The sequence below is a fragment of the Perognathus longimembris genome, chromosome 9 (genome assembly GCF_023159225.1).
Source record: "Perognathus longimembris pacificus isolate PPM17 chromosome 9, ASM2315922v1, whole genome shotgun sequence".
Classification (NCBI taxonomy): Eukaryota; Metazoa; Chordata; class Mammalia; order Rodentia; family Heteromyidae; genus Perognathus; species Perognathus longimembris.
The window spans coordinates 57654379-57671726 of NC_063169.1; the positions used below are offsets into that span (position 1 = coordinate 57654379).

At 40.7% G+C, this 17348-nt stretch overlaps 1 protein-coding gene across 5 annotated transcripts in view; it reads left to right on the plus strand.

Moving 5' to 3' along the window:
• Adgrg6 (adhesion G protein-coupled receptor G6) overlaps window positions 1-3180 on the plus strand; it is a 122128-nt gene extending 118948 nt beyond the window's left edge. For 3 of the 5 annotated variants that reach the window (XM_048354198.1, XM_048354200.1, XM_048354199.1), the window contains one exon: window positions 2380-3180. In XM_048354198.1, coding sequence (XP_048210155.1) covers window positions 2380-2558 — 179 coding nt within the window. In that variant the 3' untranslated portion in view covers window positions 2559-3180. Of the gene's footprint in view, window positions 1-323; window positions 370-2379 lie in introns of all 5 variants that reach the window. The other 2 variants (XM_048354201.1, XM_048354203.1) reach the window with 1 other exon arrangement.
• Window positions 3181-17348: the final 14168 nt, after the last annotated feature.

A 17348-nucleotide genomic window follows, 5' to 3' on the forward strand; every position in this document is an offset into this window, starting at 1 on the left:
ATTGAGATTGGTTCTTATGGACTTCTGCCTGTGGTGGCCTCAAATTGTGATGCTCCCAATCTCTACTTCTCAAGCAATGAGGATTTTCTCTTCGTTTAAACAACACTAGGAACAAAAAAAGGAGACTAAATGGATTTTTGTCCACTACCATGAGGATATAGTGAGATTTACATTAATTTAACCTTCCAGCCAGTACTTGATGGTACTGCTGTAATACTGGGGATCACTTGGGGGATATTCAAGAACTCACTTCATATCCTTATAAATGTGTAGTTGATATATGTCTTGGAATTGATCTAGACATTCATATGTTTATGGTATAGATAATATCTCCTAAGAGCTTTCCTTCAACAAAAGAGGATCATTCAGGTAAAGTTTTTTTGTTACTTTTTTGATGCATGTATTTCTGAAGGTAATAAGGGAATATTTGCATGGATTAAGCTAAGGTTCTGCTGCACTGGCAAATGGCTTGTTCTTTATGGTACTGTCGCCATAACACAATGATATCCAAATATTGAGCTGGAATTCCTGAAATTTCGGTGTCACTGGGCTGTGCTGGCTTTTCTCTGCATGGGGTGCAAATAGGTTCTTCTAGAAAATATACCATGCTCTGGAGTGGTGGGTCATATATGAGAAAAAGTGACTTAAAAGGTCCTTTTTGAGATGGTTCATTATAGAAGAATATGAAATTTTACTGCTCCTATGGATTACCGGATGTGTCACGATACATTCATAGAAGTCATGAAATAGAAATGATCAAACTTTAAATTATTGTAGCATAAGTCAAAGTTCATTTCTCTAGCCCCTGGTTTTCAGGAAATCATCAATAATTGACATCTTTATTACAATATAATATCTACCCAGAATAATTAGAATAGCATGTATGTATACACACAGATACGTACATGCACACAAAAATCTGTTGTTCAGAAATTTTCTGTATTAGACTGTGAAGATTCATCAAATTGGGTCATTTCTTTGGAACAGAGCTAGCCACAGTCTCTATGAGCAAATGCTCCTGGAAGTCGTCCAGGAAGCAGAAAGAATATATCTTTGGCATTTCTCTGAAGACATATGGTTTTCTAAAAACATCAGGTACAGTTACTCATTACTGAGATTGACATCAATAGATAAATGCCCCCCCAAACCAGTGGCTATCGACTATCTGAACTTGAATAGTCAAGCCTGAGGAGAGGTGCTCCCATCTGCCCATCCTTTCAATCTGCCATCTACCATCTTTTCTTCCTCTGCTTCCTTTCCATGTGGAATATGATGACATTTCTTATTTCCATGTGTGTTCATGTGTGCACACATGTATGTGCATGTGTGTTAATATTGAGGCCTAAACTCAGGACTTTAGGGTTTTTACTGGCTTATCCTCCCATGGTTGATACTTGAGCCTTTGAACTATGAGTCTTAGGCCTCTGACTTTTGAGTTGCTAAGATTATTGGTAAGAGCCACTGATTCCTGGCCCATTAGCAACTGTTCCAACACAGGACAATTTGCAGAAATTAGTTTCCAATGACTTTGACCAATTATTTGTGAATTTTATAAGTTATATCTCAAACAAGGCCCACCTACCTCAGAACAGAAGACTTGAAGTAAATATTCTAATTTCAGAGCTATGCTTTCAGAAAGCAGTGTTTCAAAATAGTTTTGCCCCTCCCACAGTCTATAGAGAAGACACAACTGTATAGAAGGCAATATTTTGTCCTTCATTACTGTCAAAGCTATAATTTGTTTGATATAATGATACCATTTTTCTCCAAAGTATATTAGGAGTAGGAAAAAGGTAGTTAGTTATGATATCTATAATGTACATAAAGACAGTTACGGATTGATAAAAGATCCTTTATGAGTTTCAGGGGATTGCTAAATCAATTTAAGGAAGCCTTTGAGTTTGGATAAACAATATTTATACATATGATACTGAAACATTCAGAACAAATGTAAATAGTGATCCTTGAGTACTATCAGTTGCTCTATTATCATTGCCAAAACTATAGTTTTTTAACTACTTCTGATAGAGAAAATTTTGACTTCTATAATTGACAATTCCTTAACAACACCGTTTTCTTGCAAATTCTTTTTTATTTCACAATGTAAAAAACCCTGGGAAATGTGTTCAAAGTGTGCTTTCTCATAACAAAACACAACACAAATTACCAGAAGGCAAAATGACATTCAGTGACTATTGAGAGTGCACTTGGGAAAACCATGAAATGTTAGGGCTACCTGCTATCCAGCCTATAAAAGAACCAGAATTTCATTTCCTTTTTGTACTTCTTGAATGTGCAAAATAGAGCGTACAGCCCAGGGGGCCTTCCAGATGTGACTTGCTCGTCACACAGACTCATTTATCATGTCATTTCTTACAGACAGTACTTCCACGGACAAGTCTTTGTCAAAACTGACCCACGCTGATGGAGAACAAACGTCAGTCATTCCTGTCCATCAGGTCCTTGACAAGGTCAAGGGTTATTGTAATGCTCATTCTGATCATTTCTATAAGAACATCATCATGTCAGACACCTTCAGCCACAGCACAAAGTTTTAATGTCTTTAATAGAAGAAGCAAAAACCAAAAAAAAAAAGGTAGGAAAATCAATCTGCACAAATGTGAAGACGTGCAAGCCGTGAAAACTCCTACTAGCCAATGTAAATGTGCTATTACCTAGGCAACTGCATGGAGATGAGGAATGTCTTTTGTGAAGAAGTCCTCACGGAACTCATTCTTTTGGTGTATTTCTTCCATGGAGGAGGTTCACCCATCACTAACAGCTTCACTACAGAGAGCAGCTATACTCAGGAATGAGAGAACAGAAGATTTCACAGGACAAGTCATTGAATCACACTCATCAGAAGTCAGGGGAGAGAGGAAGCTTAGAGGACAAGGGAAGATCAAAGCCAAGGATAAACTAGATTTGATCTCAGACCCCACACTTCACCATGAGGCCTGGACATGGGGGTTCCCTCAATCATCTTTCTCAACAATACACACACTGATGCAGCCAACTACTAGATGGTATCAGGCAATGTTTTCTGTTAATACAGCAACACTTTTTTTTTGCAGTTAAATTTCCACCATAGAGAGAAAAGCTTGTTAAGATTGGACACCAATGGCTGGGCACCGATGGATCACATCTGCAATCTCAGGATTGCAGTCTGAAGCCAGCCCTGACAGGAGTCTGTGAGACACTTTATCTCCACTTAACAACCAGAAAGCCAAAAGTAGAGCTGTGGTTCAAAATGGTAGAGCACTAGCCTTGAGCAAAAAAGTTCAGGGACAGCACCCAGGCCATGAATTCAAGCCCTACGACCAACAAAAATAAATAAATAAATGGACACAAGATTAAAAATCATTTTATTATATCAAATACTTAACATTCAGGACTGTAACATGCTTGAGAAAATCTTCCCATAATATCAATCAAGTTCATTTGAGAGTATAAAAATGTCTAATATTTCCTTTTTTCTACTCAACACAAAGAGCTTTAGCATCATCAATTATAACTTATACACAAAGATTAGGCTTCATCATTAATTATCATTTAATCCCACATATTTGTATCCAGTATATTATGGACATCCCAGTATTGGGGAGGCTCCCCGTAGTTAGGAATGAGCCAGATATACTTTCCCCCCCCTCTTTTCCTCCATTGAGCTTAACAGAGAAGAAAGAGAAATTCCATCAAGCATCCTACAGATTGTATAATTGTCTTTCCCTTTTAGGAACCATGCATTTGAGATTCTGTGGTCTGATTCTTGCTCTTATGAGTTCAAGACATTTTCATTCACTCAAATGAAGGCTTCTTTCTTCCCCTAGTAAGAATTTTGCTCCAAGGAACCTACACTGAGACCTATGGGTATCTTAATAAAAATAATTTATCAGTTTGCAAGTCTATACTGCTAATGTATATGATTCCTCTGATTATAGTGTCTAAGGCTCTGAGGGAGCCTGGATGAAGGGTTTGGTATTTATGGACTAGGCTGCCATAGACAACTTGCGTGTCACACTAGGCATCTTACCTCACTCTGAACTAGCCTGAACAATGCTTCCTTGCTAATGAAGGTGTAGACCACATCTTAATTGCTGTTCAATGTTAGGGTCCTGTCTAGTTTCATAGAAATGGGATTCGGTGCACACTGTCCTCTTCCTCAGCTCATTCTGGGTGTTTTGAGAATTACCATGTTCAAAGAAGCAGCAGCACAGCACAGTGAGGAGAAAGCGAGTGACCTGGAAAAGACAATCCGCTTGCAGCAAGAGGCCAGAATGGAGCCCTGCAGGCCTTTCCTCTGTGAGGATGAGTCTCAATCTGAGATGTACAAGGGGTAGCAGGCTCTGGAGTCTCTCACTCTTTACTGAGTTTCAATTATGCAGTGTTTTTGCCAGGCTGAAGAAGATGACAAGACAGTCAAGTGGTTGATATAAGTCCCATTTTCAGCAGCCTTGATGGCCAATGGGAAGGATCTGGGCTTTGCCCAGCCTGGCTTTCACAGAGAATTGGAGTGCTCAAGAGAAAAGGAGAGTAAATTTTAAGGTCATTATGACTCACTAGAGTAGAGCGAGATCCTTTCCTTTAGGGATATATTAACAGACTACTTATTGTGACAAAGGCTACACATTAGATGAAAATTAATTTTAGGCACTGAATACATGAGTATTTCCTCCAACCTTAGATATTCATTTAGTTAATAGTAATTAAGATATAGCTTCAAAAATGGCTTCACTTTTAATTTCTACTCATAAGCATCCAGATTTGAGAAAACCTTCTTTTTCATATTTAGCAACATTGTCATTCCCACTTGAGAAAATTTTAATAACCAAGCAAAGAAAAATGAAAAAGAAAAGTACAGACTAGATACATTTGAACGTGGACTTCAATGACTGAACCAAATTCCCCCCTCTCAGATCTAAGGATGTAGCTCTTACCTGCGTTTAGCCACTCAGAAGACAAAGGCAGGCATTGAACTGGGGTCTAAAATTCAGCCTGCACCCAGCCTTGAGAATGGTATCAATCCAGACTGCCTCCTCACTTTTTAACTGTGTTGTGTTAATTTTGTTCTAGGAGCCTTGAGTTAGTTTCCATTCTTGTCTTTTATTTCGTGCATTGTAAAGATTGTTTTTGTTATTGGCATAGAATCTTCTGTACATATTTATTTATTTGTGTTTACAAATGTCAAACTATCTCGTAGCTTAGCTTTCTATTGCCGATCTCTAATGTTTTAATTAACTTTCTATTCGAGAGACTGTATATTTTTTTCTAAAAATATTTGTGAAACAGTTTTCTGCAGTAAGTTTATGAATATGATTGATAAGTGACTGTGAGTACAAATGAGAATTAGCATGGCTGATTGGCCATTTGACATAGATGGAAAATGTTTTTCAAATAAATACTTCTATTGTTCATGTTCCAAATGCTCCAATTCCTTTATGAGTAAATGTTTCTGACTCTTAAAATAGGAAAAGATTATTTAGCAACTGGAAAATAACCTGCCACCAATTAAGCCAGTGACATGAGACTATTTTACCAAAACATTAGGAATGAAAATATGACACTGATCCAGTTCACTGGGATGAATGCATTTTGAAGTTCTTAGAATGTCTCAGGGTAGCTGATGTAAAGCCCAACTCCAGGGCAGATGAAAAGTGATGCAGTGGGGCTGGGGATTTAGCTCAGTGGCAGAAGAGCGCCTCCCTGGCAAGCGCAAGGCCCCAAGTTCGGTCCTCAGCCCTGGGGTGGCGGGGGGGGGGGGGGGAACAAGCTATAAAAGTGATGCAGGTTTCCTTAAAAGGAAGCCATCAGAATCTCTCACCCCCTACTCCCATAAAAGGAGCAGAATCAGAAACTTCATGTAGAGCTTAAGACCTGTTTTCTTCCATTTGTTTCTTTACACATTTATAACTTCTATTTCCATTATAGGGGACTTAGAAAATGACACATTTTAGCCAATTTCACTGGCACAATCAGAGCAGTTCCACCCCCACTTCCTTTCACTCTGGTTACTTAGAATAGGTTTTTCTGCAGTCCGGCCAAGGCCCAGTTTGGTTCACAGTCCTACCCAACAGACTGTGTGTGCCCAGCGCTAAGTTGTGAGGCTCTTTGACAGTTCACTGGGAAACCAGGCCAAAGCCGACAACGCTAGGCCAAGCCATGTTAAGAAAACAGGCGAATAGTTAGTTGCTTGTGGCTCATCCACAGACCTGGAGAGCCGCTACTCCAGGAAGTGTGGGAAATAGCGAAGGACAGACACTTACTTGATTTGTGGGCTGACCCATGTGTGTAGCACTTTTGAAACCTGAAAGAATTGGGCTTTAGAAATGCAGTGCTTTTGGAAGTCATTCTATGTTTTCAGTTGAGTAACAAGCTACTTCTTTCATATAAAAAAATCTCTCTCTCTCTCTCTCTCGTTTTCTCTCTCTTACTCCTTACAGCCTTCCTCTCTTTTTCTTTCTCTTCCCCCTTTACTTTTTTTTCCTGTCCTTCCTCCTCCTCAGGAAAAAAAAAAAAAGATTATCTAGGCCAAGCACTGATGGCTCACGCCTGTAATCCTAGCTATTCAAGAGGCTGAGATCTGAGGATTGCTGTTCGAAGCCATCCCAGGCAGGAAAGCTGTAATCTTCAGTTTACTAGCAGAAAAATAGAAGTGGTGCTGTAGCTTAAAGTGGTAGAGCACTAGCAAAAGAACCCAGGGAGGGGGACCTGGCCCTGGGTTTAATCCCCAGGACTGCCAGTAAAAAAACAATCAAAGGAACTGGAGTGAAGTTAAGTAGGATGGATCAGTTCTGGTCTTGTACATGAAGCTAGGTAAAATGTGTTATTTTCTAAATATCCCAGTAATGGAAATAGCAGCTATAAATGTGCAAAACTACCCCCCAGGTCCTCCATTCTACTTACTGTTCTGCTCCATTGGGGGAAGAGGGGATGTGGTGGGTCCTCCCCCCACCAAGAAAAAATCTCAATTATTTAGTCTGTCACAGAGCATGGCTTTGTATCAACTGTCCTGAGAAACTCTAAACACTGTGTCATATATGTATTCCTCCTTCATCTCAGGGAGGAACAGTTGGTGCTGAGGTTTCACTGTCTGCTATTTCCCGAGAGAAAAAAAGAAGATGGAAGTGAAATTTTCCAGCCAGGCAGTGTTGGCTCATGCATATAAACCTAGCTACCTAAAGGGATAAAAATTTGAGAATCACAGTTCAAAGTCAGCCCAGGCACAAAAGTCTGTGAGACTATTCTTTCCAATTAACCAGCAAAATAACCAGAACTAGAGGGCTGGCTCAAGTCCTAGAGGGTCACACTTAAGCGGAAAAAAAATTGTTTAACAAGAATGCAAGGTTCTGAGTTCAAGCCCTAGCACTAGACCAGAAAAAAAAACACCTTTCAGATATTTACATTTATAGTCTATAATATCCCCACTTTCAAAACTGAAACAAAGTGAAAAAAATGTACTTTTCTTGTTAAATTAACTCCAACCTAAATTGAGTAATGCTAACCTGATAGGAAATTAAAGTCATAAACCAGGCACCAGTGGCTCACGTCTGTAATCCTAACTATTCAGGAAGCTGAGACCTGAGGAACCAGGTTTAAAGTTAGCCTGAGCAGGAACATCCATGATACTCTAACCTCCAATTAACCACCAGAAAACCAGAAGTGGAGCCCAAGCTCAAGTGTTAGAGCTCTAGCCTTGAGCAAAAGAAGCTCAGGGACAGCACCCAGGCCCTGAGTACAGACCACCCAGGACTGGCCAAAAAAGAAAAATCACACACACACACACACACACACACACACACACACACAGCACACACACACACACATACACAAACACACAGCACACATACATATATATATATATATATAATTTGGGTTCCAGGTATTTATTGTATATCTTCTATGAGAATATCAGTAGTTATAATCCATTTAGGAAACTGACAATAATGCTGGTAAATAGCCTACCTATGGTCGTACAAAAAGGAAAAGGACTTGAAGTGAAGTCTCCCTGATTGTTCCTTTTCGTACATCAGTGCACCTGCTCCCTGCTTCCAAGAACATGCCTGGGAAGGAAGGGAGTCCCAGGGCTGGAAAAATGGTTTGAGATGCATGCAGACACTTCCAGAGCTGAAGGAGAAATCCCTGGACTAGAACAGGTGACAATTTGATTTTGATGGATTCAGACTGTCCCCTTCTGGGGGGTGAGGAAAGTTATCCCAGGCAGAGGCTGGAAAGTTCAGGCAGAGTGAGTGGAAAATGGTTGCGGTTGGCTTGATGGCAGGGTGAGGAAAGGAGCTGCAGAGCAGTGACAGGGCCGAGACCAGACCATGGGACCAGAGCCATATGTCCCAATGGTCATGGATGACCTTGTCAGCAAGAACAAAAGGGCATCAAGGCTTCACATCAGCAGGAATGAGGACCACACGCAGGATGGCAAGGGGCCTTTGCATATGTCCTTAGAACAACCTGTTTGTGGGCCACTGTCCAGGGATCACAGGTCTCAAGGAAACGATGGTAGTGCCAAAAGGCCTATAGGGCAGCAGCAAGCCTGTGCTTTGGAGAGAGCAGCAGGCTACGGTTAGAACATCACTGACTGCCTTGCTTGTTCCCAGATGCCAGCTGTGAGAATGGGCTGCAAGGGAAAGTCAGCCTTTCATGAAAACTTCTGTTTATGTCAAGGAATGTGGAAGAGCTTTCGTTTTCTCTCTCTCTCTCTCTCTCTCTCTCTCTCCCTCTCTCCCACTACAACTTCAACTCTGGACCTGCGTGCTGTGCATTTTCACTCAAGGCTGGTGTTCTATCACTTAGCACAACTCCACTTCTGGCTTTTTAGTGGTTATTTAGAGAGTCTCACAGACTTTCCTGCCTAGGCTGGCTTCAACCAGAGATCCTCAGATCTCAGCCTCTTGAGTACCTAGGATTATAGACATGAGCTACGGGCATCCTGACAATAGCTAATTTTTTCTTCAGTTATGAGTTAAAGTACCATCATTTTAGGTCTAGTCTCTGTCTTAACCATAAAGTGATGCTTTATTTCTCTTTACCATACAACTGTGTTTTCAGTACCTCAAAGTTTATCTTCTTGGAAAGTAGTTCTCTGCAGGATTATTCAAGCGTCTAATCCTAGTGCAAGAATTCTGATTTAGCATGAAGAGGTTCCCCACTCAACAGGACCTGTGGACGGCAAAGAGCAACATGGCCAGTTCACACAGGATTCTCCGCGTGTGCTCAGTTAGAACTGGAATATGAGTGAAATGTGATTGATAAATAATGAACGTGTGTTTATTTGTTGTATCAATATGGACCGCTGAGGAAGTAGATGCTAAAGCAGATTGAGAAATTCCAGCTGTATATTGGGGATAAGATACAGGAAAGAGGAAGCAGGAATGGACAAGGAGAAGCCTACACATTCCAGCCTCAGGAAAGGACAAGCAGATGGAGGAAGATGAGCTTGCAATACCACTCCCAGTGAGTCTTGGCCCACATGGAGATGGTCCAGCACAGAGGTTTCCAAGTATGGTGGCCTGGCCTGGCCTGCTCTGGGTTGAGTCAAAGTGGCCCGATCTGTTAAGCCCCTGGTCCCAATTGCTGGCTGGTAGCTGCCTGGAAGCCCCGTGTTCTTCATGCTATGCCTGAAACACACCAGAAAACACAATAACATTATGCCTGGAAGCAGCGCGCTGGCCCTCTCCGTACAGCAAGCTCCCTCCAGAAAGATCGAAATGGCCTTCTCCTGTGACCCACCCCCATCAACATAAGCACCAATGGTGGCCTAAGAATCTAGCCAGAAAGCTATAAATACCAAGATTAACCCGTGAGCTGCTGCCAGGCTCAACCATGTACTCTGCCACGTGCCTGACTAAAGGTAGCATACGATCTTCAGCCAGAGATGTTTCAAAATACTTAGCCCTTAACTGAAATGTATGCATATGTTGCTCCACCCATGTTCCACTGTAAAATCGAGAGCTGTTTTGGCAACCATGCTGGATCACCTGCATTGACCTGACCTTGAAATATCCTGTCATCTCGTTTGACAAACTCATCAGTTTCCTTGAAGGGCTTTTGGGTTGGCAGAAGAACAAGTGTAATTTGGCTATCAAGAAACCAACATTTGTTAGTACTACTTAATGTGAACTTCCATTAAATATGGTTTTCTGGTTTTCTGTTTAGTTAGTTGAAATTAAATATCTAGGGTCACCAGGCACTGATGGCTCATGCCTGTAATCTTCACTACTCAGGAGGCGGAGGTCAGAGGGTTGTGGTTTAAAGCCAGTCTGGGCAGAAAAGTTTGTGAGACTCTTATATCCGATAAAACTAATCAGAAAAAGCAGGAAAATAGAAATAGTGGTGAAAATAGAGATAAATATCCGTCTCCTCTATGCAACCCCATGAAATCAATGATGCACCCCCACAGGAGCACAATCATTTCATATCACCTTCCCAGCTGTGAGTTACAACACTGCAAAGTCCACAGAGGAATAGAAGACAACTGATCATCGGGAAGCATAAAGACAGCCAGCAAAGCAGAATTTTGCAGTTGCTGGGAAGTGCCCTCAGATGAGAGCCAGGGACAGAGGCAGAACTGAGGGTCTCCATTTCCTGATTCCACATTGCATGCTCCACAGCAAACCAGCCTGCCTCTACCTTCTCCCTGAGTGCCTGTAGGTTATGGTGCTCAGTGCATAGCATGGAACTTGTTGCCAGAGATCCCTGAAATACTTTGGCAAGATAACACTTCATGTGATTGCCTCCCAAGGTCCCTGAGCACTGGCTTATACACCAAACATGGTATTCTTGGATATCATGGCTGTGGAGAAGCATCTGCACCAATGACAACATGTGGGAAGGATGCTTGAATAATTTAAAAATAGTCATGTTTCATCACTTCAAATTAAAAAACAAAACAATGGCAACAACAAAATAGTCAGGCTGGGTACTGGAGGCTCATGTCCGTAATGCTAGCTACTCAGGAAGCTGATAGCTAGAGGATCTAAGTGTGAAGGCAGCCCGGGCAGAAGAGTCCATGCGATTTCATCTCCAATAAAATAGAGGTGGTATGGCTCAAGTGGTAAGGCTATCAGCCAAGCAAGTGAGCCAGCAAGACCTCTGAGATCAAACTCAATTCTACAAAAAATAAAATAAAAAATTAATGAGTCATGTCTTGTGAAAAGAAATTTTCATTACCTTCATAGTCCATTTCTAGTAAATATTTTAACCTAAAAGTAATAAAGTCATTTCTTCAAAAATTGTGGTAGGTAACAATATATATGTGTTCACATACAAAGAGACAGAAAGGGAGAGAGAGGAAGGGAAGGAGGAAGGGAGGGAGAGAGGGAGGGAGGAAAGGAGGGAGGGAAGGAGGGAGGGAAACTGATTTTATACAAGTACTCAGAATTGTAAAAGGATATTTTCTTCCCAGGAATAATTCCAAGCAAATACTACAAACATCAAAGTTAGAAAATATTTTATTTGGACTTTTGCCACAATAACAGAAAAATCAGTTCTCAGTTTAAAGTGGTTTTCTTTCTGTTTTTCCCCCCTCTCTCTTTATCCACCAAAGCTATAAGGGATTGCTAACATAGCTGTGGCTTTCATTCTTCCAAATAATTCCTAATTCTCTTGAAAGTAATTTTTTTGCTTTCAACAGATCTTTTTGCTAACATTTACTTGGCTATTTTGTAAAAGCCTGTATTCACTCAATAAAAGCTCTTGAAGTTTAAAAAGCCTCCTCTCTTCTCCTCAGTCACATTTTCCCACATTTCCCATGGCTTGTATTTAAGATGAAAGAGGCCCTGATGAGCCCAGACCCACAATTAGGAGACAGTTATTTTCTTCTCTCCAGTCATCTCTTTTGAATCCACTGATCCAATCAGTGTGAAATTAGCTCTCGCACTCTCTGAGCACTTCCTGAGAGATTTGTGATGTTCAGACTCTACTTTCTGTAATAGTCACAGCAAAATAGCATAGGTCAACCCTTCCTTTTAAAAATTCCTGGTAGTGTAAACCTCTATGAAGTCAGGGTAGGTGTGTGAGATGCAGAATTGGACATTTTTTGAGTGATAATAGTCTGGAAATGAGCTGTCAGGTTTCATAAAACTTCCCTTTTCTTAACAAAATGCTCTGCATTGTGTAAGCAGATAAAAAGTTTCCCAAAGGACCTGTGGCAAACTGAGGCTTGCTCGGTTTCCTTTGCCGACAAGGAAGTAACTCCAGAGGCCACTGGAAATCAGTGCCTTCTCTCTCCTGAACTTCCAGGAAGACAGTCAGGAAGCAGCAGGCACGCTGTGGGAAGTACTATTTGGTCAGTCAGGCAATAAGCTGCTTTGAACTCCATCTGGGGACGGCAAAGCTATTGATTTCATTCAGTTGCTTTATTGAGTGTAAGAGGCTTGGGCTGGTTTTAGGGGTTTTTTTTTGGAGGGTGTGGGGGGGTGTAGGAAGAGAAGTTTTTAAGGATTGGGTGTCTCTCATCATGAAGCATGGCCAGATTAAAGCCTTCAGAGTAGGCAGCCAGGCAGGGGATGTAGAAAAGAGTTGCAGCTCAGGTCTTGAGAAATCTCACCTGGCAACAATCTATCTTGGCTACTAAAATATCTATATAGCCATGTATATAAAGAATTTTGCATATGCTGTAGCATTTCACACAATTAATAACTTAGTGTTTTCACCTATCATATTCAAATTTTCTTGCTTTGGTAGCTCTAACCACTTTATATTGTCATTGTCTAAGGCATCTGCTTTTCTCACACGATCATGAGCTTATTAATGTAAAGTATCAGTTCTATTCAACATGCACTCCTTATTCTAGCTAGGTTCTAAAATATACCAAGTGATTATTAGGTCTCTTTGAAATGACATGCAGTAATGATTACTTTGATGTGAAATTTCTGAAAATGAAAATTCAGTTATAACTCTACATGCCACACCAGAAAGACATGATAATGTCATGGCAAAGTTATAATGTCTTCCTTTTAGGCATTCTTCTAAGTTTCTAGTTTCATATCTTATGTTTCAAATATTCAATCCATTTTGAGCTCATTTTTCTGTATGATGTAAAATGTGTCTAATTTCATTCTTTTTTCATGGTTTGTGCCACATAGCTGTACTTTGCCAAGAGGATTCACAGAATAATGTAGTCCGACAGAGAAGGGGTAGACCCCAAAGCTGTGTTATTGTTTTAATCCAGGATATTACTTATTAATCAATTTTTATGTTATTTCTATCTTTCCCCATGAGATCATGCTGTGATCCTTGAACAAAACCAGTAATATTATTAACATCTTTATTGGAGATGAGTGATCAGTTGATATAATTTAGGCTGGACCTTTTGGAGACAATCTGTAATGAAGAAATAAAGCCCAGAGAAGTTGGGATTTCATGACAGGGACATTATGACCTCTTCCATTGCCATTACGATACCCTTGTTAGGGGTGGCTTTCAAAGATATACTGGCCCCATGCCACATGCTAGCTCAGGCATGTGAGCTCACGCTGCCTCTTGGTACCTGAGAGCACACTAACGTGTTTTCCCTCACAACATCTGACCCTATGTGAGGACAAGCACAGGAGCGGTGTGGCTACTCTTTCGCCATCTTAGAAATCACTTAGTATGATTTTTTTCCAAGTCTTTCCATTTCCTTACGAATGGGGCAATGTCATTCTTTCTGATGGAAGCATAGACCAAAGTTAGAGGCTGAAATGTGACAGTTATATGTATATCCCTCTTGTTGAGGGAGATACTGTTTCTAAAGATCCAAGCGTGGAGACCTAACAAGGATTTGGAATTAGATGAGCAGCTCATGTAAAATTCTCCACCAGTAGAAACCAACCTTCATCTTTTCTGTCCATCTAACACGGTGGTTGTCCACAAGACGGCGCCAGACTCCACTGTTCCTTTCCTTTCCCCTCTGGTAAATCTCAGCTCCCAGCCTTTTCCAGGGCTTGCTCAGCTTTTGTAGGGAAGGGTACATATCTGATTATTTTGCGTAGTAAATGACCTTCTTTTGGTCTGAAAAAGAGAGTGATTTCATTTCATTATAAGATCACCAAATATTTCTGCATTTTTCCCTCCTCCAATACTGTTAAACCAATCTAAAAATGAAAACAGGTTCTTTAGGGTTTCCTCTTTACCATTGCAGCTATAAATATTCATATCACCAGCAGATGGTGCTGCATCATTAATAATAAGTCAGCATCCCTTAAAGAAGTTTACTCAATTCCAATTCCAATCTATGTATTAAGCAAATATCTATAGATATGCTACTAAAAGGAGGGCTCTGGGTTTCCTCAGCTCGCATAGTCCTTCTCAGAGCAGCTTCTCCTCAACTTTATGAAAAGTATCAAGGATAAGTATGCTTTATTCTCTAGCACCACAGATTAGAAAATGTTGGTATGGACCAAGCCAGCTATCATCTCTCTCTCTCTCTCTCTCTCTCTCTCTCTCTCTCTCTCTCTCTCTCTCTCTCTCTCTGTGTCTATAATACATTGTATATTATAATATTTATATATCTTAGAATGATGCCATTGACACAAGATGACCTGGTGATGTGCATGTAAAGAATCAATATGGGTACAGTTCTAGGTACATAACAAATTGGTTAAACTTTTATAATGATTCAGATAACTAAGTGGAAACTTCTGTGTTGACACTCTGGAAAAGGATGTATAAGGCCATTTTTTCTGTGGAATAACACCACTCACAAGCCAAAAACCAATGTTTTTCTCTATTATCCTCTCTTCCTGGAAGAGTGACTCAAAGGCACGTAAAGAAGTTTCTTCCTGGGCTGGGAATATGGCCTAGTGGCAAGAGTGCTTGCCTCCTACACATGAAGCTCTCGGTTCAGTTCCCCAGCACCACATATATGGAAAACGGCCAGAAGGGGCGCTGTGGCTCAGGTGGCAGAGTGCTAGCCTTGAGCGGGAAGAAGCCAGGGATGGTGCTCAGGCCCTGAGTCCAAGGCTGGCCAAAAAAAAAAAGAAGTTTCTTCCTCCCTGCCTGGTCTCTTAAGTCTTGCCACCAGATTTACAGCCCACACCTGGTGTACTGCTAAACATGTTACAGCACTTCATATTGCCATTAACAAAACCACAGGGACGGTGGGAGTTGATGTGGGGGAAACATGACTGTCATCTAGTTTAATTACTCAGCTGAGGGGAATAACTCAAAGTACCTGGCCTAACCGAAGCTTCCCAATGTGTGGCTGAGAGATGTCTAAACGCAGTAGGTGCTAACCGATCTGAGTCTTCTATATTCTATGACACCTGTTGTGAAGATGTTTTATAGACAGTGTGTGCGTGTGTGTGCACGTGTGTGTATGCATGCACACAGATGCACAAGTGTGTGCAGGGGAAAACATTGCATCATGCCTAAGCAGCCTCACTGCTTTCTGTTGGTGATTTTCCTTCAGGTTATATTTCCCTCGTTCTTTTTTTTTATCTCTTGCAGGAATGATTTTAGGGACACAGACATCATAAGACTCATTTTTTCCCATCATAGTTTACAAATAAGTCAAGAGGCAACCCTTCCTCATATTCAGTTAGGCTAAATGCTTTAGGGGGGAAAAAAAAACTATTTCGTTTTGAGATAAACAGCCCTTCCTGCAAGCATTCCACTTTAATCACCAGATATATACTAAGCTGAATGTCTTCTGGGATTCTTGTTGAGGAAAGAACATGTGACACTGGCTTCCGGTCCTAGTCTGGCTCATGGTTAGGGAAGTGATACTGGGCCCTGCTACCTGATTTTCCTCAGTCTCTGTTGATTCCCTAGCCTGGGTCTCCATCAACTCCTTGAGCTCCATCAACTGCATGAGCTCCATGAGCTCCATCAGATCCATGAGCTCCATAAAGTCCATGAGCTCCACCAACTGTAGGAACTCCATCAAGTCCATGCGTTCCATCAACTGGACTTTTTTCCTTACAGTTGCTCCTGGTAACTTTACCAGAGTTTGACAGTCAGGGCTTGACCTATTTACTCTAAAATCTCTTTCAGTTGGTACACACACACACACACACACACACACACACACACACGCATACACACAAGTACAGGCACACGCACATGCACACACACATTTCTCATTAGCGAATGGGACCCTGATAAGACTGACCTAGAACTCAATGTAGACATTCTTCCCAAGCAATAGAGACATTGGTAAGCCTTCTGCCTTTGTTGACATGAGAAAATAAGATCAGATCTGAAGTGACAATGCTCAAGCCTCATTCTTGGATATTTATTACCTTAGCAGAGTTTTAAATCCCTTCCTCCTCTCCCATCCCCTTCCTTTGCTTCTCTCCTTAGTGTATTGCCATTCCTTTTAGAGTCTGCCCCCTTCTCACTGACAATAATAATTCAAAACAACAATGACATCTTGATCCAGAGCAGCCAAACACAGGAAGCCACAGCCAGCTGGTGGCCTCTCCAAACTAGAAGAGATGAAGACAATTCTAATAGTAACTCAGAAGCATGGAGTAGAAATATTTCTCACAATTCAAAAATAATGAAGAAATCAGGTGAATGTATGTCCATTCCAGATTTTGCCAGAACTTCACCACAACTAACAAGAAGGGAAAGGACTCCAATATTATATGACAACCAAACTTTAATTCTTTAAAACTAGTTTTAACCTCTCCTAAATTCAGAGGCAAAAAGTATTCATGAAAGACAGGGTATTCACACTATAAAAAGCAACAGTTTTCACAAGAGAGGTACACATTCTATGAACATTAAATCAGAAATGATTGGGATTGTCTCAACCAGATTGTATTTTTTCCAATGTGACAAATTCCTTAACTTTGTTAAATTTCATTTTTTTCTTTTCTCACACAAACAGTCATACAATAGAAAACTCTAAGATAGCATCTCAAAGATAAGCACTATCATATGTTGGCTCTTTTCCCTAAAAATAATTTCTAGATAACTGAATCTTTTCTAGATTGCTATCTACCTTTTTAATCAACCAACAAATAGTTTCCTAGCAAGCATAAATCAAATACATGCACATGGATACACAAATGTGAACATTTAATCACTGTATGATTTCGAGGTTTCTGCAGAGTAAGGGTGGGTTAATGAAAGGCCATGCAAATGAGGAAAATATTCAAGGATTTTGATTTCTAAGGCTTTTGAAGGCCAAATGTAGGCCTTTTGCTTACAGAGTAAAGTTTGTAGGCCAAAATCCATCAGCAACCTCTCACTGGCCCCAGTAGAAATAGCATTGTTTGCATCATAAAGGAATAAATATTGTGAATCCCAATTGACTAATTAATAGCAGGCACAATACAGCCATTGGACAAATATAGATCAAAGAAAGAGCATCTTGACTTTTTGGCAATGGAAGGATACACAGTGGGAAG